Here is a 26,992-nt window from a genome sequence, read left to right on the forward strand (position 1 = left end):
ATTTTGATTCCTTTCGAAGTTCAATTCATTTCCTTTGTCAAAAGAAATGCAAACTCCACTATCGAACAGCGAAAGTGCTAAGGTCGCAAAAAACTTGATCAACTTCTAGTTTCGAAAGTAAAGTTTATCGAATTTCTCAGTGTAATTGACCCAATTTTCTCATAGGGTTTATTTTATCAAAAAAGTATCAATCATAAATTTTGCGGGAAATTCAAAGAGCTTTTAGGTTATCTTTTTTTTGAAATTCAAAAATTTAGATTTTCCGATAATTGAGTCCGTAATCTGTTTATTTAGTTCATTGACTCTTTTCCAATTGTCTGTTGGCTATGTTTTCTTTGAGCGGCTAATATTAACCTTCCAATATTCGGTCCCTACATCATAAGGGATTGCACTATCTTAAAGTACTCGAGCCTTGGGTATCTGATAGTCTTCGCTTCAATTGGCTGTGTATCGTAATAACTCGAGTTAACCCAATAAAAGCCGCTCAAAATGCCCTTCATTTCTTAGACCACACGAAACAAATTAACTCAATTATTGAGAGCCTTGACTTTCAGTTGGACCAACCTCAACTTGACTTTGTCTATTAAATCGACACATGTCAATATAAGATAGCTAGAATGTTATCAAATCTGTCGATTTGTGTCAATCAGATCAGCTCAGATGTTTCCAAGTCTTTGAATAAGAGCTGTTGAGGCTACTGATGTGTTAGTTGCTAAATTCGCAGATTTCACTTCTCTTTTCCTTTTTACGCTTGAGCTTAATCAGATCAATCAGCAGGCACAAAAGCGTTTCACAGGATTACCTGTCTTCAATTAGTCTAGTCAAAATCAATGACGTTCAGTCTTTTTATTGCTTTTAGATACCCTTTTTTCTGTTTGAGGGGATGGGAACTGGCGATGGTTTTTTTCGTGTCGATATGCTAGCTGAACATCAATAATTCATTGGAAATGTTTTTTTCTTATTAACGAGCGCTTGGAATTTGTGGTATACCTTGATACGCTCAATGTATTAAGATGAGCTAGCTTGCTTTCTTAAAGGAAATAATGGCTTTATTTGATGCGTTCTTTTCGATTCGATGCTTTTTATAAGCTATTCAATGAACGACGAGCCATCAAATGCATATGATTGTTAGTTGCTCTTCAATTATTTCCTTTCTTGCAAAACTGGGAAATTACTTAGTTTTTTGTCAATGTCTGTTATTTATTCGGTTACTTCGATTTCCTGTCCTGATTTTCAGATTACCAGAGAATGTAGCTTAAAATAGAGACAGTATGTTGCACACCTGAGACGAATGAGAAGATAGATTAGAACTTAAGTTAGCGTGCGAATCGACGAATGCCATGTGTCCAAATTGGCTTCAATTATAGGAGTGCTTTCACAATATATACATCATCCTAGGTTCAATATCACGGTAAGTTAAATTCAAATTATGAACGTGATTCAGCTTAGCTTTTTAATTGCCCATAATTGCATTTGGTAATAAGACCGTTTTATTGCATAAGTAAATGAATAAACAATATTGCAGTCAACAGTTTTGTATATCGGATTTGAGCCAAAATCAAATAAATAGAACATAATTTGTAATCCGGATAATTTCTGATGATAAGTTGACTTCTGCTATTGCAAGACCAGTTGTTTAGTTACGAAGTTTCTATGTTGGCAAATATAAATGCTCTGAAGTTAATTCAATGTTTATTTTTCTTTTATGGTTTGGTACGAAGTACTGTGCCACCTTTTAAACTCCTAGCTTTAAATTTTTCTGGTGGACTTGATTACAATAGATTATTTACTTTCCTTTATTCTGTTTGTACAAAATTTAAATTAATTTATGAAGATCTTGTGATGTTTTTTATCCTTGCGATAAACAAGGGTATTGCAATCGGGTACTAGATTTTTCCCCGTAAAGAAATTTGTTCACAGGTTGATCTCCCACTTCAAGATCTCCGTTTTCAGCACGTTTAACACCTAGAGTTACTGTGACTAGAGTTAATGCATTACTTGATCTTTTGGTAAAAAATTTCGGATGTGAAATTGTTTTTTTTTTGTATTTTTAATTGATTTCGGCCCAATTTTTGCGGTCTTATTTGCCGGGTGTTTTTTTTAGAAACTTGTATTCAATTAATTGTTTAATTCATTCAAATAACGTTACACCCTCAAAGGGTTTTCATACTCTTTTTTTGAACACGCTGTTTTATATACGCTAAAACTTACAGTTTCAAAATAAAAAACTTTGAAGCGTTTTTGTTTGATTTCTTTCATTTATTTTTAGTTTATTTTTGAATGCATGCTGTCTGATTTTTTTTTGTTCTGATGGTGTCTGTGGTTAGTTTAAATTAACCTGGTGTGAAAAAATATTTGAGCACTTTCTTTTCAAATCCTTTCAAGGTTATGAGCCTTAAATATATTTCAAATCCATTCCAAACGATGATCCATACAAATTTTTCTCGATGATCCATACAAATTTATTAGTCGCAAATCAAATGTATAATGTGGTTGTTTCTGGTAATAGAAACTTGCTTCAGCTACCTAATCGTTGCGTATTGGCTTCATATTTGACAACGTTGATGTTATTGGGTTGTTTTTATATGCTTTTTAGAGTTTTTCAAATAATTTTTGCTAACTCTTTTTGGAGTATTTTTGTTTTCAAAACTTTTCAAGTGTCAATGTTTTTTGTTTCGTTACCGGATATCCGGCAAAGTGTCTTGGTGAGTTTTGGGACTTTCAGATTTTCATTTGGGGAGCGAAACCTCTCTTTTTTCTTATCCTTTCCATCTAATAGTTTTCAAAAAACTGAATGGAGTTTGTGTAGCATGTATACTTTGTTTTTGGCAACTGAGTTCTATAAGAATTGCGAAAATTTTCCTGAGTTTTCAGCAGACGATTTCCAAATAGTTCATTTTATTGTTTGTTTTTTCGTACGCGCCAGATTATCTTTCGAAGTTCGTCATCTAGTTTGGTATCGAAATTCTGAATTTTGTTTTCAAATTTTTTATTGACTCAATGGCTTGAGTTTAATTTTTTGGCCGCTTACTTAATTTTCTGGCCGCTCTTTTTGTGTGGCTTTGCAAGTGGTGTGTCTAAAAAGTGTCAAACGTAAAAGTTTCAAGAAATTCAAAGACCTTAAAAATACATAGTTTTTTAGTTTTTATGCACAAGCGAGCTTTAAACGAGCGTAGTGTACTAATACGTGTTTCTTTTTTTCCAAACTAAGTTGCAAATGTATGTTGGTGCCTATTTTGGGGCATCTCTACGGCTTTTTGGTAGCTTGTGCTCTGACATTCGATTAGTAATAATTTATTAGTTGATGCTTTTTTGATTCATCAAATGAACTGAAAAAAGTGGCTTCAAACAACAGTACAATATTAAAAACTCCATTCCAGAAATTTTACTACATACAACATTTTCCGAAATGCATAATTTTTACAAAAATTTGTTACATGCAAAGTTGGCGTTGGATGCCTTTAGTTTTCAATTTTCAAATTATTACATGCAAAATTTGTGTCTATTTTTGTTTGGTGTAATTTTTGCAACATATCATGGACATTTTTGTTCCGGTCATTGAAAATGGGGAGGAACAATAAATTTCCATGATATTTATTGTTCCTCCCCATCCAAAACGAAAACTTTGTTTTCGTTTTTTTTTCTTCAACTTTTTGTTTCCACGAAAAATCAGGTGCAACAAATAATCATCGGACGACTGGGTCGAGTGATATATCATATCAAAGCCCTTTCAGTCGTAATTCGAACGACATTTAGTATTTTTCAAACAATTTCCCGGGTTTCAAAAAAAATCGGTTTGAAATTTTTTGAGTTTTCGTCTCATTTCGAGCGTGTGAGAAGGCTTACATTAACTTGTTTACGCCTAATTTAAGCCTTGAAAATTAATTTTTATTCAGTAAAGTTAGATTTCAGGAATTTTTAGTGCCATCTTAGGAATCAAAAACTTCGAACATTGGAAAAATTTCTGCGAAAAATTATGATAAATGTTTGAAAATTTATTGAAAGGTTTTTCTGGTAATTTTTTTTAGAAAAACTGTTTTTCAATTCGTCAGTTTTCCTGTGACTGTAGAATATCCTAAATTCTAGTTTATCGTTTAGATCCTTTTTATCACACCATGCAGAAAAAACTACACTAATTTGAAAAAATTCGTTTCATTTTTTTAAGAATATGGTCGAAACATTCTGTGCTAATTGCACAGTACACGGCTATCCTTGTTAGCATATAAAATTGCTTGGTCGAAGGCTAGAGTTATGCTTTATGCTAACGCAGACGCGGGGACGTGCTAATGCAAATCTCCTGGTCTTTGGTTCGAATCCGCCACAGCAAACATTTTAATTTTCATGGATTGTTCTTAACATTTCTTTTATTTATTTTTCACAGCTAATTTTTGTCATTTTCTCGCTTGTGATGGCGAAGCGGAGCATCGCTTCTGTGTTTTTGTTTAAAATTGCTTCAAATTTTAAGTCTTTTTTCAGTATTTTTCAGCTCATTGACGCCTTTCCAACTCTGTTTGTTTTGTTATGATTCAGATAAAAGAAATTAGTCAGTATGCTGTGTCACCTACTCGGTCTGTGATCTGAATTATCGACTTGGATTTGACTTAAATTACTTAATAACGACGAAAATTTGAATGTATTTACGTAGGAGTTACGCTCTCATTACGTAATTATTCGTGACGAGAACGTGAAGGAAAATGGTCAGTAACTACAGCACACTGGCACCCGCTCCCGCGGTGCGACTGGAGAACGAGGCAGCGTGTCTGACGGAGAACAGAAACTACACCAGTCTCTACAGACAGGACTACGGGGGTGTGCACATCACATTCGCACTCAATGCTGGACTCACGATACTCATCGTCCTTCTGTTCTCATTCATGCGAAAAGGTAGACAGGTCATAATTTATTGCTTAGGATAATTGTTCCGGATTATTGGGATGCAATATAATTGAGACTGTCGAATAATGATTCTTGTTTGTGATTCAGTTATACCCGAGCAAATATGAAAAGGTTCCGAAGACGAATTGAAAAGGAACTTAGGCTTCAGAAGTGTTTTGTTTTTGCGCGAAATCAGCTGCAACATAGATTTTTTGTACAGTTTTAAGTGATATATCGCGCTTAAATCAATTTAGAGTGAAGTTATCTTAGTCTTCACGGCTGCAGTGAGTTATTCATGCCAGCAAGCTCTTAACAAACAGATTTTAAAGGTATTTCGTCGTAAATTATACTGGTAAGTGCCTCCAGTAATCCACCAAAATTGAAAGGTCAGAAAAAGCATTCTTTTGTCAAAATTACAAACGAAGAAAACAGTTCTTGAAATTTGTTTTACCGCCTTTTAAATCTACTGTGCTACTGGCTACAATTGTTTCCTTTCTTTTATTATTTTTAAGTCCTATATAATGTATGGGTCTTTACTGCTTGCAATTTTAGTTAAAATAGACTTTAGCATTTTTCTACTGGCATTAACGATATCATATGGCCCCTTAGAACCGATAAAAACAACGAAGAATTTTTTCTAAGTTTACATTGTCAATCGATACGTCTTTTGATTACTTTCATTCATGGTCTCTGAAGCATTCAGCTGCCCCGATGGAGTGTTTGCATCGTTGTTTGACAGATTTACCGCTCTGCGTTTCACGATGGGGAATTTATGATACTAAAAGTCTAACCAAGCAATTTGTCGGTAAATGACGTTCAAGTTTTTATTCAAACCTGGTATCTCAATATCCTATGCGGCTGAATAAGCTTTAAAACGTGAAAAAATTAACCTGAAGAGTTGAAAAAGTTTTTTTTTATCTGTAATTGAAATAACTTTTTAGACTCTTTTAGAAAATGACCCGTTGGCAGGTTTGCTTAATTGTATGTTTTATTTGACGTTGAAACTCACTCATTAGCTCTAAAAATCGGAGCTTCGCAAAGTTCATTTGTTGGTTTTGTGATGAAGGTTTTTGCTTCTGCGAATTTTTCATAAAATTTAGGAATCGGGGGATACGCGAGATTAGGAGTCACGATGGTCCGTTCTGGACTCCCAAACATTATGACCGCGACTGCAAATCGAATCAGCGAAGCTGGCCAGAAGATCAGACATTCTAGAATTGTGAGTCAGAATGTGGCCAACTCTTCTTACGAAGTGAACGGGGGTGGATCAGAGTACAACGAAAAGACCTCGCTTCCGAGAAGCCGATTGAAAGGCAAGTCTGAAAGCTAATTTTTGTTGTAAACTTAGAATATTCTCTCATGAGTGCACAATACGTGGAGTTTTGTAGCTGTAAGTGTTAAACGAAAAATAAAAGCTGAAGCGCGAAGCGCGTTTGAATTAAGTTTTCTGTTTTATGCATTCAAGCAAAGAATCCTTTAGTTTTATTCGCGAAGAAATAGTTGTTTTTTTTTTGCGAAGGGGTTGAGTATCCAGAAAAAGCCAATCTGACGTCAAGGCATTTTTACTAAACTTTTAGTAGAGAGATAAAGATCATTCACTGATATCAAATGCACAAGCGGATTTATGCAAAGGGGAATTCCTACTTTGAAATTTGATGCTCTCGTCACTCAAATTGTCCCTTTTTGGATCAAAAATTTGCCTGCGAACAACCATATACACTAACTTTTGGTTGGAAGGCATGTAACATATGCTCCGAAGCGAAAAGACCCCAAAAACTGCATTTTGACACTTTTTCAAAAATCTACTTGTTCATGTTTTTAAAAACACCCTCCGTTCTCTCTGCTAAACTCATAGAGCAGCCGTTGCATATCAGCGTAAGTGCATATCATTAATTTATTAATGAAATATCTCGTATATTTTAGACAGCGCGCGGATAAGCGTCTCTAATCTACGGCGAAGTACGATAATACCAGGTGTCGAGGACGGAGACGAGTTTGCCACGCTCCCAATCTCCGAAGTGTTAGATATGGGCGACATCCAGCTGGATGCAGATCTGATCGCCACGACCAACAATAACAATAATAGTTTTGACGTCATAGACAGAAATGGAGGTAGTCGGAGGATAGCAAATGGAGATCAAGTGGACGGGACATCATCCAATGGACTGACAATAACTGCATCGACTTCAAACTCGTCACCGAATAGTGGAGGAAAATTGATTAACATAGGTAAGCAGGACAGGCATAAAAATGGCAGTGGAAACACTCAATTTGTTTTCTCATTTTTCAGTCATTACCCTTGCCATAAGCTGGTGAATTGCAATCGGGTACTGGACTTTTTACCCGTAAATAACTTTCACTGAATGGAAACTAGAAATGGCCAATTTAGGTTCGGTTCATAATCAATTTAATTTTTTTCGTCTCTGGCACACATGGTCTGGAGGTAACGAATACGCCTCGGACGGCAAAGGTCCTGAGTTCAATCTGACAGGACTGATGCAATTTACATTTTAGTTGCTTTAAGTGTTTCGATTTGCTTCTGCTGTTTGTATTTTTACTAACCTTGACTTCATATGTATTGTTAATGAAAAAAAATTTATTGCGACCACTTGGTTTTGGTTTAGTCTTTATCAGCTTAGTGGCCTAATTTTGACGCGTTTCAATATAAGCGTACTTTTAATGCCCACCTCTGCTACTAGTAGAAATTATAGTTCAAGTTTTTCATGACAACAATTTTTTTCTCCTTTTTTCGGCTTGATCGGTTTTGGCCTATATAATATCGGCCTAATAGTTCATATTGCGTCTCAAAATTTTTTTTGCGAATTTATATATTGAATTTGAGGCCGAACAAATATTTTTTTATTAGTCTATTTGTTTCTTTTTCGGCTTAATGGTCTATAATTATATCGGCTAAGTGGCATCATTTCGTTTCACTTGACGAGCAAATAAAGTTTTGTGTATGTGTGTGTTTTGAGGGTGAGTTGGACTTGTTGACTTTTTTCGGCCTGAAAGTTACTGCTGAAGTATTTTCGGCTTTGTTACCGCCTGATTGAATTTTTCCGTTGCTGATTTCACATTCTATTTTCTTGGCATTTTTTGTTTGAAAATTAGCATTAATCATTTTAATTTTTGACATTTTGAATTTTTTTCCCCGTTTTGCGGCTTTCTTGTTTCTTATCGCTAGTGGTGCAAAGCACAGCTTCGCCCCTTGTGTAAAAGTTTCATTTTGCTGTCAATTTTCGAAAGTATTCAATGTTTTGTTTTCTGAACTGTTTTATATAAATTCATTTGCGAGGCCAACTGATTTGTAAACGTGAACTACATTTTTCCATTCAGGAACTTCTGTTTCATCTTACAGCTTTACGGTAGCAGATATAGGGGTTGGGTGGGTGGTCGTGGATGCCTATCCTATCAAGGATTCGACCCAAAGGTTCCCACTTTGGTACTATTTGAAGACATCAATTTTTTGCCCTAAAATTGTTCTAAAGGCACCATGGAGCGCAAAATAATGAGGTGGAGCGCACGCCAACAAAACGCGATTTTTGGTTAAAATTTTCCATAAAGTGTCTTAAGTGCCTTTTTGGCCATTTTTTTCAAAATTTCGCCTACGGAGCAGAAAATTTGGTCAGAATAGGGGCTTCATACTGATTTCTGAGAGCTCAGAAAATCAATTTGGTCACCGAAAAAAGTCGACAATGATTTGATTTAAAAAAAAATTCTCCTCAAAAATTTGAAAGTCTCCTGCTGATTTCCCTTGAAGTTCTTTTTTCAGGAGATGTGGAAACATCGATTTTTAGAACCACATTTTTCTTAGCAGCTCAACATGCGCCTACCAAATGTTTTCGGCTTAGTTGCTTCTCGTTAAATGACTCTGAAAGCTTGGGGATTGTGTTGTGGATACGATTTTTCGACTGTTTTTTGACTTTGTGGCTTTCGAATTATTTTCTATGTCTTTGAACAAGTTTTTTCTTCAAAATGAGAGTTTCAGGATCAGACAAAACAGAACTGGAAAAGCGAAGAGTGCGGATTTTGGACGAGGACGAGCGGAATCTTTTCTCCTGGATCAAGTTGACCCTAACTCTAAACATCTCGGACTTCGGCCACAAGGTCAACCAGGACTGTGTACAGTATCTCCACTTTCAGAGACACGTGATCGGATTCATGTTGCTGAATACTATTATATGCATGCTAGTGCTGCTACCGATCAATGTTGTGGGAGGCAATCAGTTCTCAAACAACACCAAGAGGTATTAGCTATGCTACTGGCACTATTAGTTTGCTTATCCTACTCACATTTTTACCACCTGTGTATTTTTTCTTGCGGCTCTCGCTGGCTGTTTGATTTAACTCATTAATCATTTTTCGTAACTTAGTTTTTGATAAAAAATTTTCGCTGTTTTACTTCAAGTTGCTTTGTTTCCTTGGAGAAAATGAAATTTCCTCGTTTTATTTTTTCTAGTTTCGGGCGTCTCACGCTGAATAACCTGGAGCCAGATAGCAACCTGTTAGTGGTCCATAGTATCTACGCATTCGCAATGTGTATTTTCATTCTTGTGATCATGGATCGGTTCGAGAAGAAGTATGTGCATGAGGACCCCTCCATGCAAACAACAGTCCTCGTCAAAAATTTCCCAATCCGAAGGTTTGATAATATTGCAAAAATCAAGTTACTCGAAAATTGAAGACAAAATTAAGTTAATACAGTTTCTCATGCGGCAAATGTTTCGTTGTAGCATTGTTTTTTCTATGTAGTAAATATCTTGAGAAAACTTTTTGCGATGATTGGGCTCAGTTTAAAATCGACAATTTGGCTTATTTGCGTAAATTGGTTGAAAATATTCTTTGAAAATGAAGCATGGGTTTAACGAATCACGGTTTTTTATAATATGTATACATATTTTTTTAAAATCTTAACAGATACTTTCATTGTTTATATATCAATTGCTTAATTATCAGTGATGCCGGTAGACATGTTAGAGCGTATTGAGTAGACTTATCTTACAGTCCCTTTTTTCGAAAACATCTATTTCATTTCTTAAGGGCATTATTCGAATCGGGAATCAAAGGAAAGCCACACTTACTACTGTCGAGGCTGGAGACGTACTTCACTCGCGTGCTAAAGATACTGCCTTCCAATTTCCAAATCTACCTCACCTTTGACGTAAGCGACCTTGAAAAGTTAGTCAAAAGGTACTATAAGTACACAGAGTGTATAGATTACGTAATGCGTAAAAATGAGAAAGCCCGTCTATCTAAACGAGAGCAACAGCTGGATGCGAAAGAACAAGTTGAACTTAATAGTCTACCGAGAAGTAAGCCAGAGGAGTCACGTGATATTATATCATTTGATGACGTAATGATTACGGTGGAGAATCAAGAGGTAGGGGCTGATGCAGAGGAAGTGGTAGGAGCTAATGGTGACGAGGAGTCACCGAGTCCCTCGGAAGTTGTGGAAAAGAGTTACGTGATGGACTCGAGGGAATTTGCAGCGAGGCAAAACTCATCATCGAAGCGTAAGTTAAAAAATATGTGGAGACTTTTAACACCTTAATCATGTCATAGACATGAAAAAGCTTCTATCTTTGCTTTAAAATGAGCATTAATTTATCTCTCAACTGTACACCAAAGCTCTAATGACCTTGCACTGTGTCTTATTAACAAAATCAATGCTGCTCATCGTTGCGTACATTGGGGTTCCGATATGAATTTCTGTATTCCAGAGATAAGAATGGAAAATCTGCATACTGAATTGAGGCACCTCTTTATTTCAGGGCTGAAGTGGCGCGGCCATGAAAAGGATTACATAAGTTTGTATATTTTAACTCAACTGCAACTCAGTTACACTATGCTGACATTCATTCCCAACTATAAACTCAAGTCACCATAAAATCAGCCAAATGTCAACTGAAAAGAGATGGATCTACCAAACTGTAGGATCTCCATAATTTTAACCGAGAATTTTGAACCGGTTTTTAAAATTCCCCAAAATCCCCTCACTTGACATCCTGCCAAATAGTATCGGAGGTTTTGCCGGCCTTGAAGTTCTGACGAACCCAGTTTGGCCAAACTGAACAATGAACCCAGTTTGGCCAAACTTTATGAGAATAATTGCACTGCAGTTTTCGGGCCTCTTTAAGATGTTGTAATCGAATCTTTCTGCAGAGAGAGGTGGTGCAAGCTTTCCGAAAATGCATCCGGCTATATAAGCAAGTGTTTGCTAAAAGTATGCTCTATTTTTCTATGATCCTCCTATTTGATAGATCCATAAACAACTGATCAATGCATATTGTACTCATATTCGCCGACAGTCCAAGATGATAAAAAGCATGACAATAATTGATAACTTGCTTGTGTGTGTAATGTAATGACCATGAAATGAGCAATGCACCTAGAAGCATTTTCTCTAGGAGTTCATCAGAAATGCATTTGGCTGATCATATGACTGCGGTTATGGGTTATATAAAATCGGTGATGGCAACTATATTGATGATTGAAAATTTCGCGAACTATTTAGAAGCTACTACCGGTAACTTCTGTTTCAGTTTCATTGGAACTAATCAAGAATGTTCCGAGCTCTAATTGGACTGCAATTTTTGTTTGAAGATCTTTGTTTGATGGTACCTTCTATAACTTTAACTAACCTTGAAAAATTGAGGAGAGTAGCCTTTGATTCCCTTCTGATCTGTTTTAATTATCGACTATGCACGCTAATTTTTTTCTTGATAATAATGGAATTATCAAATGTTCGGCTTTTAACAAAGGTGCATCGTAGATAGTTCGGTACACGTTTACTTCGATTTCATAGCAAAGTCCGAACTCTGGAAAAAGTTTCATTAATTATTTTTTTGCCTTAAATATATTTTTTAAAAGTTTTTCTTGCCTAGGTTAATAAACTCACCCTAAAGTTTTGTTAAGAATTGGCCTGGCGTTATTCTTTTCTGTCTACTGCCTGATTTGCATCGTAACTGCCTGACTGTAACTTAAATTGTTCAGATCTTCAACCAGTTTCAAACTATCTCAGCGATGACATCACCACGCTAGGCTCTGACGTCATCACGGACGCAGACGTCAAAATCGACAATCACTCTCAGCCGCGAGTTCACATAAACTGCGACGAACCCTCGACCTCGAAAGCCAACTGCACGTATAACGGCAGAAGTTCTGCTCAGTCGCCCAAAATAGCGATCAAAAAGGCCTCAATGAAGATAAGAGAGAGCGTACATTTGAATAATTTGAATCTAAAGTTCAACAAATGCTGTGCAGGTTTTCTGTGCCCATTTTGCAGCGAGACTAGAAATGCGTTCGAGTATTACACGGAGAAGAGAGAAGAGGTGGTCAAAAAGATTGTTAAGTTGATCCAAACGCGCCCATTTGAACAGAGGACTCTGCCGATGTTCTTTCTCACTTTACCTTCAAAAAAGGTGAGATGAACCTACTCAATTTTTTCTATGTACATTTAACTGCACATTTTAGATGCAAGCGGGACAGTTCAGTGCAAAGTTTGTGTAGATTAAACAGCATATCGAACAAAATTCGCTGTTTTACAACTCATTCTTTGCTGCATAATATCCAAGCCGCAATCTAACTTCTGATTTGTGATTTAGGTGGCGGACACGATCTGCAACTTTTTGCCTTATGAGCAGACTCTACACACACATCAGTGGGAGGTCACAATGGCGCCCAATGTGGATGACGTCATCTGGGAGAACCTCTCCCTCTCCACTGTCAGCAAACGAGTCAGGTATGTAAAATAAAGAATAGAACAATTAACTGGTTTTGTGCTGTTTTCCCAGAGCTCTTAATCACAGCTAATCAAAGCTAAAGTTTTCAGCAAAACTTTTTGAAAAAAGAAGTTTTGAGTAAATGATCGGGATTGGGAAGAAAGTAATAAAGAACCTCGACAAATGGTTTGCAATAACTTAAATAAAGTGATACAAATATGTTAAGTTTGTTTTCTCGTACCTAATATTCTTTCACATGCGAAAGCAAGTGAACTTTTAATCGGGAACTAGACTTTTTCTGGTAAACATTTTTTCTGGCAAATGAGTGAGAAACTGACCTTGCTTTTTGATAGAACCTCAACATTTTTCAGTACCCTTCGCCTTGGCTGAGGAAAAACTTAAGTTGTCGGACTATCGATGCTTAACTACTTATTTTTTGTTGGCTGCCTTTCCACAGTAATGAAATAAATTCGTTTCATTTTTCACTTAAAACACGTGAGAGGACGTCAAAAGGCAGTGAGCCGGTCAAGGATGCCTCAAGAGCAAAGTAAAATTAGTTTTTTTTTCTGTGTATGCAAGTGTTGACTAAAAAAGGAGAGAAAAATTGGTTCAAAAACCTCTTTGGGTGTGGTCATATTTGAATCTACCTTTCTTAATTTTCACCAGAATAACTCAAATCTATAGTTTGTAGAAATCATGCAATTAATGTATCAGTTTTAAATAAATTCAAAGATTTTTTTATGCTTGTATTATTTGCTCTTAGTTTAATTGAAGTCATTTTTATCTAATGTTCGTAAACCTCTGTTTCCGTTTTTCTGGCAGAGAAATTGGTATATTTCTTCATTTGATACTACGCTGTTGATGCTGGTGCAGGGATGCTCTTTTATTATTACTTTCGTCAATGTTTTGGTCAACTCATAACATAAAACTTGTGTGAGCAGAACATGTGATCGTTTTTTATTATTTCTCAAACCATCCGTTCTTTTTAAGTCAAAAAGAGTGCGTAAGAAGCTATTAAATAAAAAGAATGCGTAAACTCGATTTCAATTGTCAATTCATATAATAGAACTCCATATTGTAATAGCGGTTCTACATATGCTAAATAAAGTCTGAATAAAGTTTTTTGATTAAAAGTATTCTGCGAGTTTCTTTTTTTTTTCATTTGAACTATATGATGCTTATAATTAAGCTTATGATCTAAAACTACAACAAGATACGCCATTTATTCCGTATATTCTAGCTCATGACCTTGGAAATTGATAAGAGGAGGTCGCTGGTTTCTACCAAAATCAAGAATAACTGCATGGAGAAAACTTAATTGTTCTCCATCCTTTCAGTTATTTTCTGCAAATCTTGATTCAATTTTGAGCCTTTACTTGTATCTTTTGCGAAGATTGTCACAGGACTGCTGGAACAAACATTGAGCAGATCATTCACATTTTGTAAAAGAAAAAACTGAAGATCCCTGAAGTGATCGCTTGGAACTCCACAAAGTAATTTCTGCTGTTTTTACTCGCTGTTTTTAAATTCAATGTGTTATTATCTGTTTGTCAATTACCATTTGAAAATTTTATACATCGGAAGCCTTAAGCCGTGATCATAACTTTTTTTCGAAGAATTCCATAATATACCGTATCAAAAGTTTTAAAAAGATTTTCAAATGTACAAGCGACATTCTCGTTTTTAAAGTAAGTCCATCGCTCCCGTTTTCTACATCCCAATATCGCAGCTACTGCTTAATTTTTCTTTCTGTAACAGAATTGATCGGTGTTATTACCCATGCGATAGTAAGGGTATTGCAATCGGGTACTATGTTTTTCCCCTTAAATAACTTTAGGCACAGAACGGTCAAAAATAGAAAAAGTAAATATTGGTTCAATTTTTAACTTATTCTAATTTCTTTGTGTCTCCGAAGATAACGAATGCGCCTGAGACGATAAAGATTTTGGGTTCAATTCTGACAGGACTTTTTTTAAAAGGAAAGATGACGTTTCACAACAAAATTGTCGGCTCATTTGTTTGCTTATCTTTGTCGGCTTCGTTATCATATTGTAGAATTGTTTTTTTTTTAGTTTTTGTTACATTATAGTTGCTTTGAACTTTTGATTTACCCTGATGCATGTAATTTTACTAACCTTGGCAGGTTGTTCTTATTCGCTTAAAAACTTTTTTCTTCACAAAAAATTTCGCCTTGCCTTTATCGTATAAGGAACTAATTTTGATTCGTTTCAAGGAAAACAAAATCTTTGTGCTCTCCTGGATCGCAAAAAATGCTCAAAGTATTGATAGAAATTCTAGTGTGAATATTTCATGAAATTTTTTTTGGCCGTTTTTTTTTCCTTTTCTTACGGCTTGATAAGTTGTGGCCTTTGTCAGATGGGTTTAATGACCATATTGCTTAATGGTCATATTGCGTCTGTTTTTTGAGGGTCAAGGAGACTTATTAACTTTCGTCTTCTTTTTTTTCTGTTCGGCTCAAAGGGTTTCTGACAAGATACTTTTCGGCTTTTGTGCACTTTCACTTCTGATACAAATCATTTTTCGAAGACTGCTTTTAAAATGTAGCAATGAGAAAATTGGCCTGTGGTTACAACTTATAGTTTAGATTTACCCTTTTATTTATGTATCGGGTAATTTTTGATGCATCAAGAAAGTAATGAAAAACATCAAGTTATCAAAGCTCCTAAGTATTGGCAATACCGCTGGTTTTATATTTTAGGGGAAGAATTGTTTTTTCGGTTGTTTCATAGGATTGTTTGAGTACGAAAGATTTTTTGTGTAGTTTTTATTTAGAAACAGATTTCAAGTGATTTGAAAGAGATGGAACTACATTCAAAGAGTAGTCATTCAAGGAGTCCGTTGTCAAACAACATCGGTAAATCAATTTTTTTCGTCCAGATCTTTTTCTGGTTAAAAAATTGTTTATGAACAATTTTCTGGCATGGCATTTTTTTTCTTTACAGCTTCACCTTTATTTCGATAGTTTTTGTAATTTGCCAAGAAGGGTCTATTGTATGAATTATATGCTCTCACATTTATGCCTTTTTTGTTGCTATTCTTTTACAGAATTAGTCTTTCGTTACTTAGCTGTTTTTTGTTTGCTTGTGTTATTTTTTTTTGGAGCTATTCTATCTAATGAGGCGTTTATCAATTCGTGCAGGCGCGTTATAAACGTTTAATTCATGTGTTTGTCAGATACATTCAATTGAAAAAATTTTGATGGTAGAGTTCTTTTTTTTGAAAGGTTGCTCAAAATTGTTAAAAGGTCCATCTGTATTTTCTTGATCAATTTTATAATTTTTTTAAGAAAAAGTCTCCACTGAGGTCGATTCCATGGTGGTATGACATTCCATACACTAAAACTTAAGTTGCACTTTGAAAAATTGGTTAGTCCAAGTTTTCACTTAGCTATTTCTCGCTTTGGATTCTCTATCAAGCGAGCTTAGAGCCCTTGCTTTTTTAAGGTATTGCAAAACATTCGGCTATTATGATTGTTCTCTTTCAAATCAATGTTTTTTCTACCAAAAAAATGTTTGAATGTCGTTGGCATTTTCAAACAAGGCATGTGTTACTGAATAAACCTTCTGCTATGGCAAAAATAGGCGATCTTTAGAACTCTGTCATCAGTAACAACTCTTCGTCAGTTTTTTCATTGTTGAACTCTGTATGCTAGTTTTTGTTGTTCTTCTTTATTTCCTTGTCCAGGTATTCTTTCATGTACAATGCTATACCCCCTCTTCACTTGCTACGATTACGTGTTACTATTTCGCTATAACCATTCAGACTATAGAAAATTTCGTTCGTATATTCATTGCAGCAAATCTTTCTCCAGGAAATTAGTAACGGTTTTTCTTTACTTCTGATAAATATGAGAAGTATATATCAGAAGTAGAGAAAAACTTTTTTAATTTTCTGGAGAGAAATTTGGTGCTGTGAAAATACAAAAAAAAAGTTTCTATAGTCTGAATGGTTATAGCGAAATAGTAACATTGGAAAAATAGTGCGAAAATAACCGTGCAGTTTTATAAAAAATAAAGCGTCGTCTGTTTGTTTTTTTTTTATTTTATTTGACAAAAAATAATGACGTATCTCGCATGTTCCGACTGTCAATATTTGGTAAATCGTATTTATTTTCTACTAGATAACTTATCTGGCAACTTATTCCTTAAAGTTTTTTCTCTACTCCTTATCATTCTTTCACGTTAAGTTAACCAGCATTTCTTCTTAAATTTAATTTCTATAACTTTACCAAGTCATTTGCAGAAAGCTGTTTCGAAAATCGCAACACTCGTTTACAATTTTTTTATCGATTTTTGATTATGGTTTCTAATTCTAACTATGCTTCCTTGACTCAGAACTAGCTCAGTTTTTGTCTGCTTAGGAATTTGCAGCAAACCAGTCTTCTGAAATTGGTTTCGAAATTTACTGCTGGAGTATCAGTTCGAAAGAAAGTTTTTTAAATGTGATCGCCGTGAAAGTTACAGCAAATCTGCTTTTCCTTTTTTCATTCGTTCATTTGAACGCTCAGCAACTCTGCTGTAAAAAAGTGTTACAAGTCAAAATAATTAGTAGCAGCGAAAATAGCAATATACTGAAGTTTCAGCTGTGATGAGTTTGTTAACAGGTATCAGTTTTTGCTATCGCTTGCTACAAACATTGCAGTAAACCGTTCGAAAGGCATATTGCTGAATCAAAAATGCAAAGATGAAAAAGATTTTGGTGGACCATCAAAAAAGTCAGGATAAAAAAATGCTCTTTTGTTATCAAACGCGGGTAGTAAAAAAACTAATTCACTTGAAATTTTCAGTTTGCCACACAATTCAAGTTGAGTTTATCTTTTTAGCTTGAACTTGAGTTTGTCGATTTTTTTGCTTCCGTGACTTAGAGGCAAGTTTCTTGTTTTGGATTCCATTTGTTTTCAATTGCAGCTTATTTTGCAATGCATTGTCCTGGTTGGCCTGCCCACCATTTTTTTGCATTTGTCTAATTATTGGATGTTTTATGCATCCAAGTCCTTGTTGACTTGTTACCTTTGCGATCAGCAAGAGTATTGCAATCGGGCACTAATTTTTTTTCGTAACACAAGGACTCCTTCACTTCTTTTTCCTCATTTTAGTTTCTGCTCCTCTCGGTTGCAAGTAGTAGGCATGTTTTGAGTTTTTAATTATTTTAAATGTTTCTTTTTCAATATTGTTTTTTTTTGTCGGCTGTTTTTTTTTCAAATTCGATTTGTCAAAATTATTTCTTTTTGTTTTTCTTACGGCCTAAGGTTTTGGCCTATTTTATATCGCCTTAGTGCTCTCATGTTGCGCCGTTTTCTCAGTGAAAAGTTCTGTGTGTGTGTGTGTGTGTGTTTTGAGTAAGAGAGTCGAACTTGAAATTTTACTTAGTTTTTTATTTTTATTTAAATTTTTTGACACTAATGGTTCTTATCAGATATTATTATTCTTTGGCTGATCGTTTATCGGCTTAATTATAGTCGATTGAGCTCTCGGTTTAAATTATATCCTGAATATTTTCCCTTCAGAGATAAATGGCCCTCAAGGTTGCTATATGGGCTGTACTTAATTCTTTTTTCATTTTTGTTTAGCCGAAACATTCCGGTTGAACTTTTTGACTGCCGACATCAATTCCGGCGGTTAAGTTAACACGTATATTGTTTTGTAGAATTGTTAAAATTTATTTTGAAATCGATAAAATCATGGTACCAGTTTTCGAACGCTCTTATTCATACTATTTTTGCATGGTAATTTTTCTTTGGATGCTGTTTTCTCATTCTAATGCTTGGGCATGTTTTTTTAAACTATCTTCAAAAATTTCGATAGATCTACTTCGATGCGTTATTATAGGATTTGCTGAGTGTTTTCTCAATGCCGCGGAAAGAGAAGAGTTTTAATTTTTTTTAGTTTGAATTTTTTTTGGTTTTAAGGGGTTTTTGCTCAGGTATTTTTGGCTTTAATACTGCTTGGTAATGTCATTCCGATGCTAATTTCGCATTCGGATGTGTACCCTTGCGATAAACAAGAGTATTGCAATCGGGAACTTGAAATTTCTATCAGTTTCAATTTTGTTTCATTTTTTTCGGCTCTATTTGCTTCTTCTCAGATGTTTATGCTTTGTTCCTGCTTGCTAAGTTTCTCAGATATTTGGCTGCCGTCATGCTTAAAATTTTTCTAATTGTACAGTAAATTGCGTTTTTACTTGCAAAAATGCAAATCACGCAAAAATTGAAAGGCAAATGGCCAGAAGTCTGAAAGTTCATAAAAGGTCGATCATATTTGTTTCTGGTTTCCTTTAGGTCGTTTGATATTGTTGCTGGTGAAATATCGTTACGGGTGGCTATGTTCCTTGATTGAAGTTTTTGTTTTACTAGGTTGTGTCTTTTTTGTTTTTTTTTTGTAAATTTTTCAATCATTTTGAGCAAGCAACTCATTTTTTTGCTAAATATTGATTTTCTGAAAGATTCGGTGCAGAGTAAAATTGCATCCAATGTTAATTAAGAGGTTCTGAAACTGATTTTAGGTGTTGTTTAATAGGTTTTGCGATAAAAGATAGTCGTTTATTTGTTTGTATAGAAGTTTTTCGACTACTTTTGATAATGCACCTGTTATTGAGATTGGCCTGTAGTTTTCTTGTAGTTCTGGATCGTCTTTTTTGTATGCTGGTGTGACAATGGCTTTTTTGAGCTTATCGGGAAAGATATTGTTTTTAATATATTCATTGAAAAAGGAAAGTAAGATGTGCGTATATTTCATTGCAACTGCAAATGAACCTCTTTTATAAGACGTGTCTGCGGCATAATTAAATCTTGCTTGACGTTTAATTTCCAAAGTTTATCTTAGTTGTCAGTACAAAAAAAACAAATCCTAGTTTTATCATAAAGGTACTTGAAAGTCAAGTTTTTCAATAATCCATTTGTTTTGAGAAAGTATTAACCAGTATGAAAAAAAGAAAGCAGACAATTTTAAATTTGAGTAATTTCTTGATTTAAAAAGCAATTGCCCATTTGGGAATTGTCCAGTTGGGGATAGGTAGGGGTTTGAATCTCGGCGTATCACTATTAGGTCTAGTTCTTGTGTGTTGAAATAGTGGAAATTTCCGGAAAAAGTAGTTTTTTTTTGGGGGGGGGGTTTGATTCGATGAGCTCAAGTAAAAGGGTACTGCGATAGTTTCGAAGTTCAAATATTGTTGACGTGGTTTCTATTAAGCTTCCGGGTTATTAATTATTTGATTGGGAAGTCAAATGATTTTTAGTTTTCGTTTATCAGGTGGTGCATCGCTCAGGTGCTGTTCGTAGTGCTATTCTTCTTCATATCAACTCCTTCGATCGTCATTGGATTCACCAACTACCTGAACGAACACACCAAGTGGAAAGATTACCTCGAAAAGGTGCCCCTCATGAAGGTCTTTGTCGGACCCCTCATCTTTGTCATTCTAGCCGCCCTCTTACCCTTCTTGGTCATTCTTATCTCTGACGTCAGAGGATTCAGCACCAAGTCAAGGCTGAATTTCTACAATTATAGACGAGTGTATATATTCCTGTTCTTCATGATCCTTGTCCTACCAAGTATCGGCTTGACGAACATCGTCGATTTGATCCGAGAGTTCTTCGAAGGCGTGAACAACCTAAACTACACGTGTATATTCAGACCAGATAACTCAGCCTTCTTTGTGAATTATATAATATCGGCTGCCATGTTGGGCCTGATGGCGGAATTGCTGCGAATAGCCGATATGTTATTCTATCTGATTCTTCTTATTCTGATGAAATCTAAAGCGGAGCGAAAGTATGTGAAGAAACAATCTATTCTCCAATTTCCATACGGATACTGCTACGCTTTTCAATTACTGGCTGTTTGTGTAGTGATCGTGTACTCTCCAATTTGCCCAATTATTGCGCCATTTGGCTTAATTTACAGTCTGATGCGCCACTATGTGGACAGATACAATCTCTACTTCTCCTTCGAACCCTCAAAATTGAACCAGAATATCCACAAATCATCCACTGTCATTCTCCTCTCGGCTGGATTTCTCAGGTAAAACTTTTTCTCTCAGCCTAGAGGCGGCGAAATTAAGAGGCGTTGATTAGATTGTCGTAGAACCAAAACGGGTTCGAATTCTGTACTTTTTGTTTAGTTTGGTCCTGCTGTTCATCTACAGTTTAATCAAATCCGATACAGACAAGAAGCTCAAGAACCTCAACTCCATCATCCTCCTAATCCTAATCATCCTAGTAGTCTGCTACTGGACCATAAAGAAGTTCCTCTACATGGTCAACTCAGTCTCTAAAGGCGTGATCGAAACCTCAAATCTGATCAAACAGGCGAGCGAAGAAAACATTCTAGCAGCAGGGCAAGGAGGATCGAACGCACAGGCAGTGCCGAAGTACAGCGCAACAGCGAATAATTCTACTAACCAGTCTTTGAACAATATTGCAGAAGATTGTACAGGGAACTACCAACGTACGGAAAGCGAGCCAATCATTGATGTTGTCAGTCGAAACGACACAGCCATGTCTAATAACGGAAGCTTCCTGAATACACCAATGAATAAAAAAGCTGCAACTTTCGATACTGCCGAACACGATGCGGAGAGGACGTTTCTAAATACCCCGATTTCGCTGAAAAAGAAACCGAAAAAGATTTCAAAGCCCTCCGATTTTCAATTGGATCCCATAAGCGAATTGGAGAAATATTTGCCACCGATATACCATCTCTTGAAGAGTCCGGATGTGGCATCAAAATTGAAAGTTTCGTTGCGACCGAAAGGAAAGTCTTGGTTCTCTCAGGGACCGGACAAGAGTCTGACTGGAAGTATGAAAACTGGTCGCAAATTCGAGCCAGTGAGGTCTCACAGGCGAAGTGCGAGTGACGGCGGAAAATTGGACGCATCGGGAAAAGAGAAGAGTAGTTCGAAGAGTAAAGCTCGAAAGTCAAAAGACGAGTTGTTCGGTTCACAAAAAAGAGACACGGACAATCATGCTGCTACGAGCGGTTCAAACAATATTATCGGAGACGCTAATAATGCAGAACCACAGGCTATAACAGTAGATTTTGCGGTTTAATTTTCAGGTTTGAAGAGTCTAATTTTTTATTGTGTAAATATTGTCAGTTGCATTAGTGTGTTAGATAAAAAAATGTTTCGCCTAACCCTAAATAAAAATCAATTAACTGAAAATGATTGTTTGTATCGACGAAAGATTAAAAAATTAAAGACTACTGTTGTGAAATTAAGTTCTTAAAAATATCTCAGGTTTTTTTTTGCGTGCGAGCTAAGGGTTGTTGCTGTGGCTTATGCATCGGCCCAATTGGTCAAGTATTAATAGAAAGGTGGTTGAGCATCTTTCGGGCGCCGGCAAGCGCGGATTATATCATTCATTCATTCTTTTTCGTGGTTTCCATCATATACTGCGGTAAAATGTCACAAAAGAAAACAACGTACATCTATATTGCGATCTGTGTCACGTGACCGTATCGATACCCGATGGCTTTGATTAATTGTTGTGAACTATTGATTTGAGGTTTCCTTTGGCATTTATTGAAATCAATTGCACGGCTATTGGTTTCAGTTGATGAGACAATCAATAATGTGACGAGGGTGGAAAAGATGATGATCAGTCGTTCGATTCCATGCGTTTCTAATATTATCAAACTACCAATAAGATGACCTTTGAAACCAAAAACTAAGTTTTTTAAGTTTTACAGTAAATCATCATAATTACTTGTTTATTGAGAGTCGTGAACGTTGTGAATACTCTTATATTGGTCATGGTAATTTTTCGTTTGTTTTTTAAGAGTCGAACGTAATTCAAGCTCTTATTTAGGTGCTGATGATTTTTCGTTTTTCAGGAAAAGTCTTAAAATTTGTCAGGCTCTCATTTATTTTTTCGCGGCTTGACTTTTGATTTCTTTTTAAGTTCAGTTCATTTCTTATGTTAAAAGGAAGGCAAACTCCACTATCGAACAGTAAAATGTAATTGTCACAAAAATGAAATCAATTGAGCAATCTCTCCCCCTCCCCCTCCCCCAAGCAAAAACTAAACACTACAAAAAGACGTCAACAAACGCAATTAGATGGTTGATGTGTTCATGACACGCGATCAGGACCAACTGAAGTGCATTTTATGAGTATCGAGAAAAATTTTGAAATGGAAAAAAAATCGAAAAATTGAAGAAAAAAAAGCTAATTTTTGTTTGGGGGACTATTGCCTCTCATTGAGGAAAACGAGTTATCAGGGTTGGTGCTCTGACCTTGTATCTGAATACCAAAATCATTTCTACTCAGCGCCTTACTATTGTACGCAATAGCTTTTTATCATTTAGGACAGAAAAGAGTAGCTTGAAGTGCCTCAGTTTTTTTATTTTGTTTTCACTCTGAATGTAATTTTTGAGCTTTGATATTGTAAAATTTGGCGTTTCATATTCGTTGGAGAATCTCATTCATGTTTTCAAATCATTCAAAGGTTTTTCAAATAGTTATAAACATCTCTGAAGTACCTATTGAGCTATCTCCCCCTCCCCCCCAACGCGAGAATGGTAAAGTCGCCCCGCCACAACACCAGTTGCTCGAAAGCTGTTGAGAAACATCTGGGCTTGACAACTGAGCGGTCCTTGTTGTCTCGCATTCTTTGTTTCGTATCAATTGCAATGATGGTTCTGAAAAATAGGAAATTATTATTATGCGTATAATAAATTATATGAATTCAAAGCAAAAACACGTACTGGCATGTTTGTCGCACAAAATTTGGACTTGGATTTGATGAGTCTTTCAATGACGTAAATGCCTTTTTCTCGGTTTAAGTGCAGTTAGCTTCTGCACTTGCACAGGTGCTTTTTCCGCGTTCCCTCACTTCGAAGTTATCACCGTTCATTGCATCCACGACGATGTATCGTTTTTTTCTGACTCATTTCATCAAGTTTATACTGAACGGGCTTGCTCTGAACCGTCGAATGCTAATTTCTTACTTAGTGGAAGCTCTTAGTGTCTTCGGGACAACCCGCTTCCAACCAGCATCAAGAGCGGCGCCAACCAGTGTCAAAACAGAAAGTTCACATAATGCCGGTTGTATCAGCTGTTTGCTTTAGACAGATTCGCGTACACGTGTGATTTCACGCTTTTCTGAGGGCCTTTTTGAATTAGATCTATAAAGGCACTGGCGATTTTTGCGTACAGGGTACAGGAATTGCTATCGTCGCCGGTGATCTCAATATGGCCTTCAGTTTATCACTCTCCGTTCGTTGAGTGTAGTGCAGCAGCCTTCTCCTGTAGAAGACAATGAGGTAATTTTGTGATTTCTGACGGAGACGAAGACGTTTTTGCACTGAATCCAGGCTCTTTCCCACCAAAGCAGTTACCCTTTCAGAGTCCAACTGATGATTAAAAGCTACCTTCTTAACGGATAGTGCTGTTTTGCAGACGGGTAGCTGCTCTAGGATTTTTGGTTCCACAATTAATTATTCCTGGTTCACCTCGAATTGTTGTGAATAGTTTTGAAGCTGTTTCTTTGGACATGCACCACAAGATGACCCCACCAACTAATACCTTCACAGTCCACTTAAGGTACAAGTTTCGGCGAAATTCAACTCACTGGATCCCGGATTTCCATAATTACTTATACCTTTTCGGAAGGTTTTTTTAGCGTAGAATCCGAAACCTATTTTTTTTAATGGTGAAAACTAACAACAGAAAAAACTATATATACATTTTCACATTATTTCAGAAATGTAGAAATTTTGAAGAAAGCTTCATTACTGTATAGTCCGTTCTGCTATTGCTTTATGAACTCGTCCAGGTAAATCGGCGCCAAACTGAACCTTATCCCATAGACTCGACGGAGGCTCCTTATCAAGCGGGACGAGTACGACCCCACGTGATAGGTATAAGTACCTGATTCTGGGTCATCAAAATTTTGGGAATGATTTACTGTTGATTGGTGAAACCTACTCAATCCTAAATCTGTGTAAGCAGCTCACTGGTCTGAAGTGATGTGGTGCCTTGCTCCACCAATTGTTGAATCAAGGGTATCAATGTTTCGCGGTTTCTTCTTTTCTTCACGAGTCTTTTCTTCTTTTCGCAGTTGCTTCTATTCCTATCTTCCCTCTCGTACATTCCAAAAATCGATTGTTGATGGGATGTACGCACGCGCCCGACGTCGTACTTCCGCCGGAAAAGCATGCATTCATTGATCTGTACGATATAATAATAATCTATCATATATTTAAATGCGGGCTTCACTATCTCGCCATGTTTAAGCTTTTTCAACGTATTATTTTTGCATGTTTAAGCTATATCGTATATTGCAATGGTTAAGATTTTTTTTCGATTTTCCAATTTGATTTTAGTGGTTATTTAACCAAGTTTAAATTAAGCAGTCCAATATCGAATTAGGGGTTGCGAGTTCGGCCTCCAATTTTGAATGCCTGAATCATTTTAGTTAACGAGATAAGACGATTTTGAGGTTTTTTCACAAGTTTCAAATACAAAATAATTTACAAAACTTGAAGTTCCCAACCCTGTAATTGGTTGCTGTCAGAGTACTCTCAAAGATTGCGAATCTTGCCTCCAAGTAGGACTGCTCATTTTTTTTGTATTTTTCGAGATAGGACGTTTTTTTGTGATTTTTTCAAAAATTTTTAGAAAACTTAATATTTTATGATTTTTTAAAATCTGAAATTCCTAACCCTGTACTTGGGTAGTGTCAGAGTACTCTAGGGAGTAACAAATCTTGCCTCCAAATATGACTGTTCAAATCCTTGTAGTTTTCGAGATATGACGTTTTTTGTGATTTTTTTTCAAAAAGTTTCAAAACTTAAATTATGATTATTTTCAAAAATCTGAAATTCGCAACCCTGTAGTTGGGTACTGTCAGAGTACTATCAAGGATTGCGAGTCTTGCCTCCAATTATGATGATCAAATCCATGTAGTTTTTGAGATATGACGTTTTTGTGATTTTTTCAAAAATTTTCAGAAAACTTAAATTATTATTTTTAAAAATTGGAAATTAGCAACCTTGAAGTTGGCTTCTGTCAGAGTACTCTAAGGAATTACAAACCTTGCCTCCAAATATGACTGTTCAAAACCTTGTAGTTTTCGAGATATGACGTTTTTGTGGTTTTTTCAAAACGTTTTCAGAAAAATTAAATTAATTTTTTATCGCTAAATCTGAAATTCCCAACCCTGTAGTTGGGTCCTGTCGGTGTACTCTCAAAGATTGCGAATCTTGCCTCCAAGTAGGACTGCTAATTTTTTTTTATAATTTTCGAGATAGGACGTTTTTTTGTTATTTTTTCAAAAAATTTTGGAAAACTTGATTTTTTAAATTCCCAACCCTGTACTTTGAAATTCCCAACGCTATAGTTCGGTGTTGTCAGGGTACTCTAAAGAGTAAACATATCTTGTGACTGCTAAACACGACTGCTGAAATGCTTTTAATTTCCAAGATGTGACGTTTTATGATTTCTTCAAAGTTTCTCAAAGAACTTATCTGCAAAGAAACTCAAAAAACTTGAAACTACCTACTCGATGAAGATACAACCTTATTGTCAGCGTCACCCTGGCATCTCAAATCTTGCCTCTTAATATGAATGCTCAAATCTTTTTAGTTTCCGAGATAAGACGTTTTTTTCGATTTTTTTTTGGGGAAACTTAGGTTTTAAAAAGTTCGCGAAATTTTGAATTCCTTTAGTAGGGTGCTCTCAGGGACTCTCAGTGGTTGCAAATCTGGACTCCAAATTTCTCCAGAGGCCCATTAAGTTTTCGAAATGACGCTTTTAAAATGGGAATTTAAAAAATTAGAAGGTCGAAATTACCAACCAAGTAATTTGGTGCAGTCAGAGTACACTAAAAGTTTGCAGATGTTGTTTCCAATATATGCGGTTTTCATGAGTTGTCGAAAAATTTCGAAGCACCGGAGTTGCGTTAAACGCTAGTAATTATAATAATACATAATTTAGATAGTCTCAAGGGTTTTCACCCATTTTTCAGTTCATCTTCAGTTCAGTTTTATTTTACTGAGAGGATTGCAGTTGCCACATCTGCATATTACTCTCCAAGTACATTTATTTTCTTCGGTGTATTGTTTAGTTAAAAAGTTCCAGTAAATGTTCTGAATAGTAGCTTTATTTAGAAACTTCTCGAAACTTTCATAAACACGAAGAACGTAGTTGTAGATTAGTTTCGTCCTTCGAAAGAAGTTTTCGTTGGTTTTATTTAGTCGCGGTTTCGATAACTTGAATTAACCTCGATTGCTCTATCGACTAGTATCGCATATTGTCTCATTTTCAATTGAACTTTCAACATCAAATTCACCTGTTATAATAGATAAAAGCATTAAGAGATCATGCATTTCAACATACAGGCTTAACGGAAGAATATGCAATTTAATTAACCGATTTCG

At 35.8% G+C, this 26,992-nt stretch overlaps 1 protein-coding gene across 5 annotated transcripts; it reads left to right on the top strand.

Moving 5' to 3' along the window:
- The first annotated feature begins 761 nt into the window (after nt 1–761).
- Nucleotides 762–21,814, top strand: LOC134841438 (uncharacterized). 5 transcript variants are annotated; one of them, XM_063857429.1, is made up of 13 exons: nt 762–1,411; nt 4,531–4,568; nt 4,646–4,884; nt 5,976–6,192; nt 6,803–7,104; nt 8,864–9,122; nt 9,335–9,517; nt 9,916–10,388; nt 10,647–10,682; nt 11,869–12,296; nt 12,480–12,616; nt 19,865–20,632; nt 20,733–21,814. In XM_063857429.1, the coding sequence occupies exons 3-13, from the start codon at nt 4,695–4,697 to the stop codon at nt 21,658–21,660; spliced, it is 3,921 nt and encodes a 1,306-aa protein (XP_063713499.1). In that variant the 5' UTR covers nt 762–1,411; nt 4,531–4,568; nt 4,646–4,694; the 3' UTR covers nt 21,661–21,814. The 5 variants fall into 5 exon arrangements, with proteins under 5 accessions (XP_063713499.1, XP_063713497.1, XP_063713496.1 ...); XM_063857427.1 differs by having other exon boundaries at nt 4,531–4,884; XM_063857426.1 differs by lacking the exon at nt 4,531–4,568.
- Nucleotides 21,815–26,992: the final 5,178 nt, after the last annotated feature.

Source organism: Symsagittifera roscoffensis, chromosome 3, assembly GCF_963678635.1.
Source record: "Symsagittifera roscoffensis chromosome 3, txSymRosc1.1, whole genome shotgun sequence".
In the NCBI taxonomy this organism is placed as follows: domain Eukaryota; kingdom Metazoa; phylum Xenacoelomorpha; order Acoela; family Convolutidae; genus Symsagittifera; species Symsagittifera roscoffensis.

Coding starts and splice junctions, on each gene's coding strand:
- LOC134841438 (XM_063857427.1), top strand. CDS start 4,695: ATGGTCAGTAACTACAGCACACTGGCACCCGCTCCCGCGGTGCGACTG. Junction 9,518..9,915: donor AAAAATTTCCCAATCCGAAG/GTTTGATAATAT, acceptor TCATTTCTTAAG/GGCATTATTCGAATCGGGAA. Junction 10,683..11,868: donor CCATGAAAAGGATTACATAA/GTTTGTATATTT, acceptor TAAATTGTTCAG/ATCTTCAACCAGTTTCAAAC.